The sequence below is a fragment of the Apaloderma vittatum genome, unplaced genomic scaffold (assembly GCF_000703405.1).
Source record: "Apaloderma vittatum isolate BGI_N311 unplaced genomic scaffold, ASM70340v1 scaffold4975, whole genome shotgun sequence".
Lineage (NCBI taxonomy): Eukaryota > Metazoa > Chordata > Aves > Trogoniformes > Trogonidae > Apaloderma > Apaloderma vittatum.
This window is the reverse complement of record NW_009716349.1, coordinates 1-13,099: the sequence shown is the minus strand read 5'-3', so window position 1 is coordinate 13,099 and position 13,099 is coordinate 1. Positions and strand designations below refer to the sequence as shown.

The 13,099-nt window shown below is 38.1% G+C and overlaps 1 protein-coding gene across 1 annotated transcript in view; it reads right to left on the bottom strand.

The window, feature by feature from the left end:
• Positions 1-10,998, bottom strand: part of NEK11 (NIMA-related kinase 11) — a gene marked incomplete at its 5' end in the record, with an annotated part of 30,579 nt that extends 19,581 nt beyond the window's left edge. Inside the window, 8 exons of the mRNA XM_009869485.1 lie at positions 750-843; positions 1,840-1,959; positions 4,164-4,249; positions 4,748-4,826; positions 4,909-5,058; positions 8,720-8,846; positions 9,317-9,381; positions 10,880-10,998. Of these exons, the coding sequence (XP_009867787.1) occupies positions 750-843; positions 1,840-1,959; positions 4,164-4,249; positions 4,748-4,826; positions 4,909-5,058; positions 8,720-8,846; positions 9,317-9,381; positions 10,880-10,998 (840 nt within the window). The remainder of the gene's footprint in view (positions 1-749; positions 844-1,839; positions 1,960-4,163; positions 4,250-4,747; positions 4,827-4,908; positions 5,059-8,719; positions 8,847-9,316; positions 9,382-10,879) is intronic.
• Between the last annotated feature and the right edge of the window lie 2,101 nt (positions 10,999-13,099).

The following is a 13,099-nucleotide window of genomic DNA, read 5'->3' as shown; positions in this document are numbered from 1 at the left end:
ACAAACAACCCAAAAAACTCCACCCTAACTTTTCTTGTAAATGATCAATAGTGACTCAGTCATAAGCAGAGACAGATCTAACTTTTTTATTTTTCTCTGGATACAATGGGAAATAGAAACTGGAGTGAATGAGAAAGAAAATGTAGAAGACAAAGCACATAACCAAACCTCATTATTTTTGTGATGCTTTCCCTGACTATTTCCAAAGTGACACTTCTTTCTACAATAAGACATAGCAGTAGAGGGGAACAGGCCTGTCTTTCGGTGATGATAGCTTAAAAGTAAAGGACAGCTTACACTGGGAGTCATGCCCAGACTCAATTTTTACTAAAAAGCCAGTTGAAATGTTCATATTTTTAGCTAATCAAATGAAAAGAACCCATAGCCATGCCTAATTAGAGCATTTAAAAGATTACAATTCTAATCTTAACCTGAAAATGAACGTATTTTTAAATTTGATGTCACACAAACCATCAGTAAGTACATTTCAGAGAGCAGATTTAGATTAGAGGCGACTTAATGAAAGAAAACTGCAATGAATAGAGAGTTATGTCAAAGTATATCTGAATAACTGAATGTTCGTTCCCTCATCACAGATCCACAGGCTCAACTAAGTGATCCAGCCGTTGAGGTACTTCCAAATTATTAGTCTCAGAACAGGACTGTGCCTCTAACACTGAAGAAAGCACTTGGGACACAGAGAGGTTTTGTGCATCAATGAGGCCTCCAAAGCAACATCCCCTACTTACATGGAAGACATTGACATTCAGCTGCTGAAAATGATGGGACCTGAATTCTTGCATCCTTTTGATATTTTCTTGATATTTTTCTTCTGCCAGCTGTCTGTAAATAGAGAGTAGTTGTGCTTAAGATGTGATATCATAGAGTGCACAAAGGGATCTTCTAAAAGTAGATGCGGAAAAACAAATTCCATAACTAGACTCCTATGCTGCAAAACATTCCTGGCATCTGCTCAAGGCGAAGCGAGTTTTAGTGAACTGACCAAGAGATTTCAGGCCTGATTTCTAACTCCACTAAATGTAGTGGAGTCCTTTCACAACTTGCCTAATATATTTAAGAAATAGTAAATCATTAGTCCCAGGTTTTTTTGTTTCTTCCAGAGATCTTAAATACTTTAGACTCCATCACGTCACCTCACAATGTTCTTCTGTACTAGAACACCATTGCCTTACTGAATTCCTGATTTTCTTTGGCATAACAAAGGTAAGACGCAAATTCTCATGATGAAAAATAATTATTCCCTCTATAAATAATGAATAAACACTTGTTAATTTACATTGCTTTTTGCAAAGTGCTTTTGAAGAAAAGACTAAAAATTAATGTGGTGCTTTTTCCCATTTTCGTTCATACCAAATGAAATACTCAATATTTTTGACTACGAAAAAAAATCCATAAATCATAAAACCTTTACAACACATGCATTACACCCGCTGAACTGTTGGATAAGACTGTCCTCTGAGCTATTAACTTCCGTTGGCAAATTTCTTATGCCAAAATAATTGACAAGAGTTGCACTGTAACTAAATGTCTGACTCCTCCACATGACAAGTCCTTAAGAAATCCTCCTACTGAAACACAGCTGAAAATCTCTCATATACTTAATTAACCAGAAACACAGTGCCCCGAGTACCAGTTGTTACTGTTGTCTATATGAATGATCACTGTGATGTAAGTCATTCAAAATCCCTGTTTACTTTGCATAGCTGAAGACCCTTTTTATTTTTACTTTTACTTGGACAGCTCCAACTCTCTTGTCAGACTGTTGGATGGGGAAAAGCGCATGGTTAGGGCACAATGCGAACATCGTGCTCAACTTACTTCAGCTTCTTGGCTTTCTCATCTGCAGCATCTAACTTCCTCAGCCTCATCCGTTCCCGTGGTGTCATTTTCTGTACTTCAGACAGTTCCTGCAGAGTTTGCAAATGAACCTTCCTCTGCCTGAAATTGAATGCATGCAAACCCATGTTCATAAAAAAAAAGTAAATATCAGTGTTTTGATTTGATATTGAAACATAGTGACATTTCAAATGGAATAATTAGAAAGTCAGAGGTACTGTAACAGACTAAATAGACTTTAGTCTGGAAAGCAAATGCCTCTTCTAAATTGAAATATTTGAACTTAGACTTTAGATTCATGAAAATGTGAATCGTTTCTGGCATTTCAGGTGAGAATGGAAAAAGGTAAACTCAGCTCCTTAAAAGAATAAATGTTGAGGCACAGTGAAATATTTACCCTGTCAGGCTTCATTATTGAGCATATTCTGAGTACAAAGGCAGTCTTTAAATGAGAACTGCAGAAAAAAGCAATATCGCCCATACATTTTACATTGATTGTTACAAGCTGGCTAGAATAAAAGAGTGTAATAATGTGCCGTTAATGACAGGTATAATTATCATGTTGCCCTCTCGAATTTCTGGCCCTAATTAATAACAATTCATCGCTAAAATGGCCTCCACAGACCATCTCTGAAAGCTGAGCTTGAGCTATTGACATAGGTATCTCAGCTCTATTTATCAACACAGGATAGCAATATTAGTCCTGTATTGGAAAAAGGGTAGGAATCTCAGGGTTTTATCTCGCATCCTATCATAATTACAAAAATTAACCATAGTTTGAAATGCCTTGGCAGTCATGCTTCACTGACACCAATATTTATTTATTATACCTTATATTTAAGATACGAAGTATTTATTGCAAATTTCTGGGTTTGCTCTTATGAGATCGATTCACTTCTGATCATCTAAGAGCCCATTTTTTTAACCATGCAAATTGTAACGCTCCTTCTAGACTATCACTTTGAAATCAGAATTTTAATAAATGAGAAGTTTTCATTATGCTTTTAAAAGCTTGATTATAGAAGGAAACAATTGTAAAGATATGAATACTAGTTTGAAATATGAAAGACTAAGGACAAAGGCAAGAAGAGTTCAATTATTCATAAGAATGGAACTAACCCTTCAAGTGTGAATAATATAGACATATTTCTCGTCCCTTGTAAAAAACCTAATTTAAATTATAAGAATCTCTTGGGGAAAAAAATGCCTTTTTTCAACCAAGCTGAAACTGAACTTGTACAGCTTTACACTTACTTAAATATTTCAAATTTATGACTTGCATGAGACTGGAATAAAGTAAGTCATTAGAGGCCTTTACTAGAAGAAACTAGACTCAACAATACATGGCAAAAATAGTTCCTGGTGAGCAAGAAAAATATCATAAACCTAAAGTAGCATGTGATTGAGGAAGACACCATAACAAGCAGCTCCTTGTACACTCAATCAGAGTATTTTCTTCATTACAACGGATGTAGGAAATTCAGTAAGTTTAAATTATTTCTCCTCCATTTTTCTGCTCTCTACTTTTTTTCCTACCTCTTTAGATCTGGGATTGCAGAAATTATTTGGCATCTTGCTTATCAGTAGCAATACAGACAGAAAACATTCTCATAAATACAATGAAAGTCATAATAATGCTCATGGCTTTATGCATATTCCAAACATTTAGCAAAAAATAATCATGCTGCAGCACACGGGAAGATAATTTATAGTGCAGCATTGTAACTTAATGCAATTAATTAATTAAAAAAAATCTATGCCTAAAAGAGAGATTATGTGCAAAGGCACTACTGATGTAGGAGTCAAGAACCATCACTACCCTTAACTTCTCACTCTAGTTAACAAGACAAATGTAACAGCATCCTAGGGACAAATTATCTGAATATTAGTTTAAGCATATACGCTTTTAGATTGGAGTCACTTGGGCAACATAGCTTGTCCATTCAATAATTAGTAGGTACACAAAGAGCAGCACTATAAATGATCATGGCATAGCTACAGCAATGATCTAAACCTTCGTAATGTGAAGACAAAAGTCATAATTTACATACCACTGGTATTACATTAACATACGCGTATACTACACAGTTATATAATAAATATATTTGATCTGCAAATCCTTTTTTTTTTTCCCCAAACCTTAATGATGGGTCTCACTAATGCAGATGCTCTTCTGTGTTTCAGGGGAACAGCTCTACCTGAACATAAAGCACAATGAGCTGAACACAAGTGTTTACAACATGATCTGATTTGGCAACCCTGTAATTCCACATGCTGCTGCCTGTAGAACATTTATAAATACTTACACAGCATCAAAAAGGGGAGCAGCTCCTTTCTGCCAGTTAAAAGCCTTGTCTTTCACAGTCAGTTTTGTGAACTTGCACTGTATCTTCTGTGAGGAAATGAAATTGAAGTGGCATCAACACTTGAGGCTGGAGTGACCCAGATTCCTCAGCTATGACCCAACACAGTCCTAACACAAAAACTGACTGAGCAGTTTCCTACCCCACTTTCTTAGAAACCCAAATATCCATTGAAGCAGGGACCAAAAGAGCAAGATGCACTGGTTCTGGTTAAAACTATGACCAAGCAGAACATTTCAGAGGTTATATTACCCACGCACAAAGGATCTGCACTTGTTGTGTATGATTGCCCATTCTCCTTACTGCTCACAACAGTTACAAGGGGATACACTCGGCATGTAAACTGACAAGGGCTCTCTTCCCATGGCCGCCCTGCCTCAGCGCGACTTGTAATTCAGCTCTGACAGGCCCCTGGATTAATGTTGCCATGAACCGTTATCTAACTACTTTTTTTTCTGCATCCACTCTGCTTTTGCAAAATACACCCTCAAACAGTAAATACACAGCAATTGCTTTTCCTTATAAACCTTTAGTTGTTCATCAATGTAAGGGGTTTTCAGGATCTCTGCTGCTGATGGTCTCGATGAAGGATTCTTATTTAACATGCTGAAACATTAAAGACCAAAAGGCATAATTAAGCCATTTTCCAAATCAACTTAAAAAGCTGCTAAATAAGAAAATAACGCACCTGCACAGCACAGCATTCAGTTGGCCTGGATATCTGTCAGGAAGAGAAGGTGTATCTCCTTCTACAATTTTTAACACAACAGACAGAAAATTGTGTCCAGTAAATGCATGGTTCATACAGCATATCTCATATAAAATGCATCCCAGAGACCTTGAAGAAAAAATAATAGGGATACTATAAACAGCAGTTTTCAGAGTAGTCTGCATAGTGACATTACAGTAAGCAAAACCACAACTGCATGCTCTTTTCTCTTGGGAATAGGATATTTCATGATCATGCTACCCTCTTCCTATGAAATATTTTTATTCAGATCACAAATTAATAGCATTACAAAACAGGAGAAATCATTATTCTATTTCCATAAATGCAAGCACAAACTTAAATTCTGTGTAAAAATACACATATTCATATAAATACATATGTGAAAATAAAGTAAAAACCTATTACGTGAACTACCTTAAGTAGTTACTCATTAAACTAAGAATTTTTTTTTAGTGACTGACTAAGAAATAACTTCATGGTGTCTGGACATGGGTTTATTTAAATTGGGTTTGCAAACCAATTTCTGACAACAAACTGGGACTAAAGTTCAAATTTAAAATAAATAATGTCAGTTTCAAACAACGGAAGTGTCTTGTGGTGTGATTTCACTTATTTGGCCACACTCAAAATAGGTGAAGAAGTCAGTCTGTAACCAAAGAAATATCAAATTTTAGATGAGAGCATCATATTGCAACATCTAAAACTAATTTTTTTAAAAATTTTATTTGGAAAATAAATCTAAACACATAGGTCTGGAGACCTAGCTAAGAACTGCTGTCAGTTTTAAGTCATTAAAAACCAGGAGGAATGATTACAAACAATTTTAAATGGGCCTCTGGGTTACCATCACCTTATTTATCAGGCTTTTAATCACCAGCCCTCATGGATCATAAAAGATCACCAAGCTGAACATTTTGACATAAACACTCACACTGGTGCTTTTCAAGTAGTATGTCAAAAACCATTAGCAGAATCCTTTTGCTAAGAACTAGATAAAGACCAACTGCTGATGTACATGAATAACTGGCTTGGTTTTTAAAGATTTAACTGTCAATTTGCTTTTGAACTTCCAAAATCAGTGAACGGTAACATATAGACAATGATCCATATTTATGATGTATGTTCAAACTCTAAAACAAGGTAATTGCTACATGAGAAGACACTTTAAAAGAACAACAAAAAAACCCTTCACACATGGCATCTGAAAGCATCGAACGAAACTGGAAACCAGCCAAGGGGAGGTATAAAGGAAGGAAAACCCCAAGGTGACAGACTGCACAGTAACTGCTGTTTTGGAGGCTGCTTGATTCCGGCAGCTAGGAATTGCTTAATCGAGCAGAGGATTTGCCACATCAGAGAAACCCATTTATTCACCTAGTTGAGTACCCTGACCACACCTGAGGCTTTTAAAAAGGATGAAATAATGCCCAGGGCCATGAAGATGCTACCCAGGGAAAACCCCATCTGTCCCATGAAAGAAAAATACAGGGATAAACACAAAAACAAGGGGAACTGAGTACAGTTTTTACTGCAGGATACAATTCTCTGAACTGAAGAAAGCTGAGCCCTGGGTCCCCATGCAAGGCGCTCGCTTCCCAGCCCAGCTGCTGAGCTGCTGGAGCCCAAGGGAGGCAGCGCTCGCTTCTCTTCCTGAAGCTCTGCTAGGTAAGGAGCAAGAGAATATTGCTTCGGGATTCCCACAAGCAATCTGCCCACGAATCAAATATCTCATTTAATTACTTTTATAATCTTGGCTTGTTTAACCACCAGCATTATAACATTCTAAAGTGGTCATTAATTCTCCAGCCAGCACGTTCAGTTTGCAGCTCTCTGTACCTATGAGTGGGCAAGACAAAGGTCCTGAGAAGCACTTTGGTCCCACAAAACTCACCTCTGACCCTTTCACGATGAAGCTACTTACGCTCAATTACATCAGCACAGGCTTCAGGGTGTTCTAGGCAGCAGGTTCCTGGGGCTAATTGTTTACACAAGCATCGATATCCTTTTGATATCTCCTTTTGTAGATCTTTCCAAACTATGTTATGGTTTTTCAAAGGTGAGGACCACAATAACATTGCAAGACAGACATAACTGCCTTTTGTAGAAGATATTTTACATCATTTTACATTTAACATGGAAACACTCGTGATTTTGAATTTCTGTGTGTAGTATTTTGAGTCCTGCTAGAGAGGAGAAGGATAATTCTGAAATGAGAATGTCACTTAAGATATGTACAAAAGACTTGAGAAACTTACTGACAAGCACCCAAATCTCCTGCAAAGTGGCAGGTTTCACCTCACCTGGAGCTCCAGGGTGGGCTCCCCCAGGTGCTCAGACACCTCTCATCTTTCAGCCCCTGTCAAATGGGGCAAACGCAAGAAAATCCAACAGAATCCTTATTAAAAGACTACACGATGAGCTGATGAAAGTATCAAACATATGAGTGACGGCAGTTGACAAGTCCCGATCAGAAGAGAGTTTCTTGGCTCAGGAAGAGAAGGGTTTTGTGGGCTGGGGGTCCAGCAAGTCAGGGTCCACCTCCTCCTCAGTGGCCCCACAGCTGGGGCAAGAAGCTCCTGCTGAGGGCAGTTCCACCCCTAGGTGAGTGCTCCTGGTGCGGCTTTCATAGAATCATAGACAGTTTTGGCTTTGGGAATATTACAGAATGCAGAAAGCGCAGAAAAAAATCTAATAGTTACTGAGTTGTGAGGGGGGAACTTTTTTCTCCTATCTTGTAAATTTTAAAAGGATGAGGGACCAAACTCTGCTTTCATTTACTCTGTACAGCTTCCATGACTTCTATGAATTGATACTGGTAACCACAAACAGAACGTGAACATGTATTTTACATTCCATTTCAACTGCAATAAAAGAAATTATTCTTTACAGCAGAAGAGCACAAAAGACAGGTTTCCCTGCCTGTTTCCCAGTCTATTCACTTGTTCTGACATCTTTTCAAATCTTCTCTCAATACGTTTCCATTGACTACGTGTATTAACTGATAATTGTTTTGATACAGATGAACAAAAGAGAATCTGACACCAAATCCATCTCAGTTCAGCTACACACGCAGTGAGATGAGATCCCTGACACATCTGTTGTCCGGACCAAACAACTTAACTGTGAAAAATGGTTGCTACCAGTTGAAAGTACAGATGACTGCTCTCAACTTTTAGAATTATATCCTGCAATCACCAGTATAATTCGGAAAAGCAGAGCTAGCAGAAGGTAAAGTATCAAGCAAACAAACAACATTGCAGTGGACAAATCGTTTACAAAGGAAATTCCCTGATTTAAAATACACATAGAAAAGGAACTTTCTGATCTAGCCCTTCCAAGCCCTTCCCTTTTGTATTTGCCTATTTTTTCAGTTCAGTTCCTGAAAAGGTCCTTCTGCCTCCCTCTCAGCCAGGAAGTTTTGCTGAAATTTGCTTCTTTTCATTTATAGAAAGAAAAAGATTTTCCCCTTCCTAGCAAAACCTGAACTTGGCCTACAATCATCCTGTGTCATCACAGACACAGGGTTTGAATCTTACTCCCTTTTGAAGTCCCAGATAATCCAGAGTAGCAGCATACTACATGCTTCTTAACATAAAGAGCAAGGCTTAAAATTGCAATATATAATGCAAATATCCTGGAATAGTTTTAACGGTGCAGTGTAAGCACCCTACTGAGAGAACCATTAAAATAAAGTCGTTCCTAAACAACATCAAATGCTGACCTAGAAAATAAATGCCCAGTCCAACCAAACAGCATGCTGACTGCTCACCAAATGTCAGATTTTGTGTTGTAACCCTGGTGCTTCAGTGCTTCTGGACTCATGTAGTACGGTGTGCCAGTAAACGTAGTTGCCAAATCACACGAACCCATCAAAAGACGAGAAACTCCAAAGTCCCCTAAAAGTAAGAGCAGAAACAATTATCTATTCATGCAAACCGGTATCTATGCATATAAATACTTTCTGGTTTTTGTTAGACATGATACAATGACTGTATATCTAAAAAAAAAAAGGAAAGCATTTTAAAATATGGAAAAACGCCTCAATTTTCTACGGTTCTTCAAAACAAAACCACCACAAACTTATGGTGCTATAGAATAATGCACGCTTGAAGAGGCCTCACAAGCAAGGCCAACTTCACAGGCACAAGAGGCTGCTCAGGCCCAGCCAAGCCTGGAGAACCTCAAGGCTATAGATATCACTGCCTCTCCTGGCCCCCATCCTGCATCTGACTGTCAGATCCATGTCTGAACACACATCAAAATGCTGCATCTGACATGACCTTATTTAAATCTCCTTACTGCCAAAATGTCTGCTGGCCTGTTCTATCATACTAACATATAGCTTTTAAAAGTATGGAAATCTCACCAATTTTAAGAAGATTATTTTTCAGAAATATATTTTTGGCTTTCAAATCTCTATGAAGTATCCACCTGCAATATAAAAGGAAATTCAACCTCATCCAAGCTGAAATGTTCGCAGTGACATCTCAAGTCTCCCAAATATTTAAACTTCACTCCCTTTGAGGAAGGCCAGCCCAGCACAGCTACTCTCCAGCCCCGAAAAGGAGACAGTGCACAGGTGATGGCATTAAGGAGCTTCACATAAACACGGAGGGGCATTTTCTACACTAATGTCATGGAAGATGGAAGAATTTTACAAAGACAGAGATCAAAAGGAAAAGAAAAACAACAATTGTCTTTTACAGACTTAACATCACATACTACACACCATGTGGTGACAAACTGCACCTTCTCAATTTCTTGCAACCTAATCTGTGACAGCCTCTTAGAAGAATAAAGTATCTTCACATTATACAAAACCTGTTCTCACTTAATCGTTATCAGCGCTTCCAAAAGGGTTCCCTACAACTTCAACTAAACTAGAACTCACAAACTTAAATAGCTTGATAAGACATGGCGTTAGTTTAATTGAGGTGAAATGAATCAACGGCCTCCTCGCCCGATTGCTGTGGGATCAGTTTGAGCGCTGACATGCGATGGGCTACACGTGTGCCAGAGAGCCCACATGATGCTTTCCCACTGTCTCCATCTAGATAAGAGATGTTCCATCTCCGAACTATGTTGCCTGTCTCATACTTCCCTCTCTGGTTAGATCAATGACAGATGAGGACTGAATCTATTTAATTCTAGATAACTTAGCTTTCAAGTTTAAAATTTAAAAATCCTCCCAATGATGAAAAGTAATAGAAATTAATCTCTGTAAGTAGTTTTAAATTCTAGCTGTTGTTTGGCCCTAAGATAAAGATTACATTTTCTAATGTGCATAAAGTCAAAAAACACAATGCAAGAAATGCAAATAAAAATAAAACTGTCAAGCCATTTGTATGTATCTGGAGAGGTGCTATTAAATAGCTAAGATTCAAAGGAAGAAAATGAAATGCTGTTTGAAAAAATCAACTTGCTGCTTTCACTGGAGAATTAAAAGACTTCTCAGGAAACCTAGTAATTTAATATACATGTTTACCCAAGAAATTTTATTTGTAAGATTTTTTTTTAAGATTTACTTGAGAACAAGTAGAAGATGGGAAAAATAGCAAGAAGGGTAGACAAAAGTGACATATGGGAAAACAAGAGATAGAAGATGCATGAGGAAATAGAGAAAAAGAAAGACAAAAATAATAACTTATATAATAGAATATTTCATTTGAAATATCATCTAGTCCAAATGCAACATTGTTGTTATTCTGCTTTAATCTGCACAATGCATCCCCTAAACACAAACACTAAAGACTTCACCAAAACTGGACTTTTCAGATTACCAAAACTTTTACTGATAAATTGTTAAATTGGAGTTTGAGAAGTGAAAAAAAACAAGCCCAAACTGCTAGTTCAGTTAAACAGTCAGGATTTTTCTCCATTTCCCTCTCTGTTCTCATGAGATAAATGCTCTCATATTAAGTGATCGTACCTTTCATGCATATAGTTGACTCCGAGTAACAACTGTATAAACCAGTCTATTATTTGTCTTTGAGTGAATATCCTCCCAGATTCTTTGTACTCCTGAATTTTGAAGTCTAGGTCTCCACCCTGAAAAATATCACAGCATTTGAAGTAAGTTTTTCTAAGCTCTTATCCTTCATCAAAGTAGAGGATTCCACTTTCTTAGGCCTCCAGGCTCCCTACATTAGTCTGTAAAATTAACACTTGTATATGAACTCTGAATTCTCTCAGGACCAAAACCCTACACACCTGAGGATCAAAATCACACAGCCTGGCTGCCTTTAGAGTTAACCCAGAGGAGCAGCACCTGCACAGAGCAATTACCACTGCCACATGGCTGTGTGCCTCAGCAAGGGCTGCACCCTCTTGCAGAAATGCTGTTTCTCTGCAAAGGTTTCTGATGAGGGCCTGCACTCACTGGCCAGCATGTAAATCAAGCACAAGGAACCTGCCACAACTGGTCCAAATCAGTTTATAAATGTAGGAAAAGCATTTCCCCTTAAACGCTGCACAGTCAAGAGACTCTCATTTATTACGCTGAAATAACCACGGCAGCATCGAAGAAACCATGCTGTTCTCTTAAGAATCAAAATATAGTCGCTTTAATTATGATATTTTGTCCATCTTCCAAACTCACTTTCACCAGAAAATTAACGCTTCAGGAATTGATAGCATATGTTATTGTAAACACTTCATTAAAACTACAATTGATTTTGAAGTAACAGCAGAAATGGAGCAATGTGACACACAGTAGGCAGTGAAAATAAACAGAAACTATATACAGAAAAAAGACTACTTGAAACCTTTAAGTCAGACATTTGGAAAAATCAGCTGAACAAGAGCATGATGAAAGAGGTTTTGAGAAGACTTATATGAAAATTGCTCTTTTTGCTAAAAATAGACAGATGGTTGTCAGCTGGTTGTTTATCCAGTTCATAAAACAAATGGATTCTGTCTACAAGAACACACATTAGTGGCAAGCACTGCGCTGCGGTAACTAACCCCAGAGCAAAGGGACCATGAGTCTCACTGTACTCCAGTGATTAATTACTTTGTATCAGGACATCTTACTCTCCATAAACCATTACTTTCATTTTATATATTCTGCATAAAATGAGAAGTTTTATGTGCCATACATGAGAAAATGGTTTAACCTGCATGACTTTACCTGTAACACCATTACCCATTATCAAACTTTCCCTGCTCTGCATCGTTGACTCTCAACATTTTACATCTTCAGCATTTTTTCCTGTTCCCACACTGCTGCTACAAAAGAATTAGGTTCTATCCTTGCAGATCCATACATTTTTGTCCTGTACTTGACACAAATTTACAGTATTTTCTGTGATTCCTGAGGTTCTCAGTGACAACATTCAAGACTGAGTGTGTTAAAAAGGAGAATACATTTTGTCTTATATCAAAAATGTATTCCCTGACAACATCCTGCAGTTTTTAAATTGAAAAATCCGAATCATCTCACTCACTAGGGAAGGGAATATGGCTTCAGCTGTCTCTACCTTCCCGCTGCAGCCCAGAGAGAAGCTCTTTTGGGAATGTGAGCTCTCGGCAGCTGCCTCCCCTTTGCAACTCCAAATGCTCAACTGCTCTCCCCAGCTGCTGGCAGCTAAGAAGAGGAAAGAAAAAGAAAGTGTTGCCGGGCACTGTGGTGGTTTAACTCCAGCCAGCAACCAAAGATCTAAGGAGAACAAAATCAGTCGAAGTACGTGTGCCCTCAAGTAATCGTGTGGCTTTTTACCTTCAAGCAGAGAAGACTGGTCTTAATATCCTACAATTAAATTCACCTTGATTTTTTATCTAAAAGAGGAAAACAAAACCATATCATAAAAGATTTGCTGAAATACAGCTGCCATGAAACTTGGAAGAAGTTTGTTAATCCAATTCTACATTTTGGAACAATGAAGTTCATAAGGAATTGTATTGGGTTTGCCTGGCCGGATTTTAGTGGCGGGGGGGCTGTAGGGGTGGCTTCTGCAAGAAGTTGCTGGAAGCTTCCCCTGAGTTTGACAGAACCAATGCCAGCCAGCTCCAAAGAGGGACCTACCGCTGGCCAAGGCTGAGCCCAACAGTAAAATGATAGGAGAGGAACGCCTCTGTGAAAACATGTTTAAGAAATGGGGAAAAAGAACTGCACTACAGCAGCTGGCAGAGAGACAGAGGAGTGAGAATA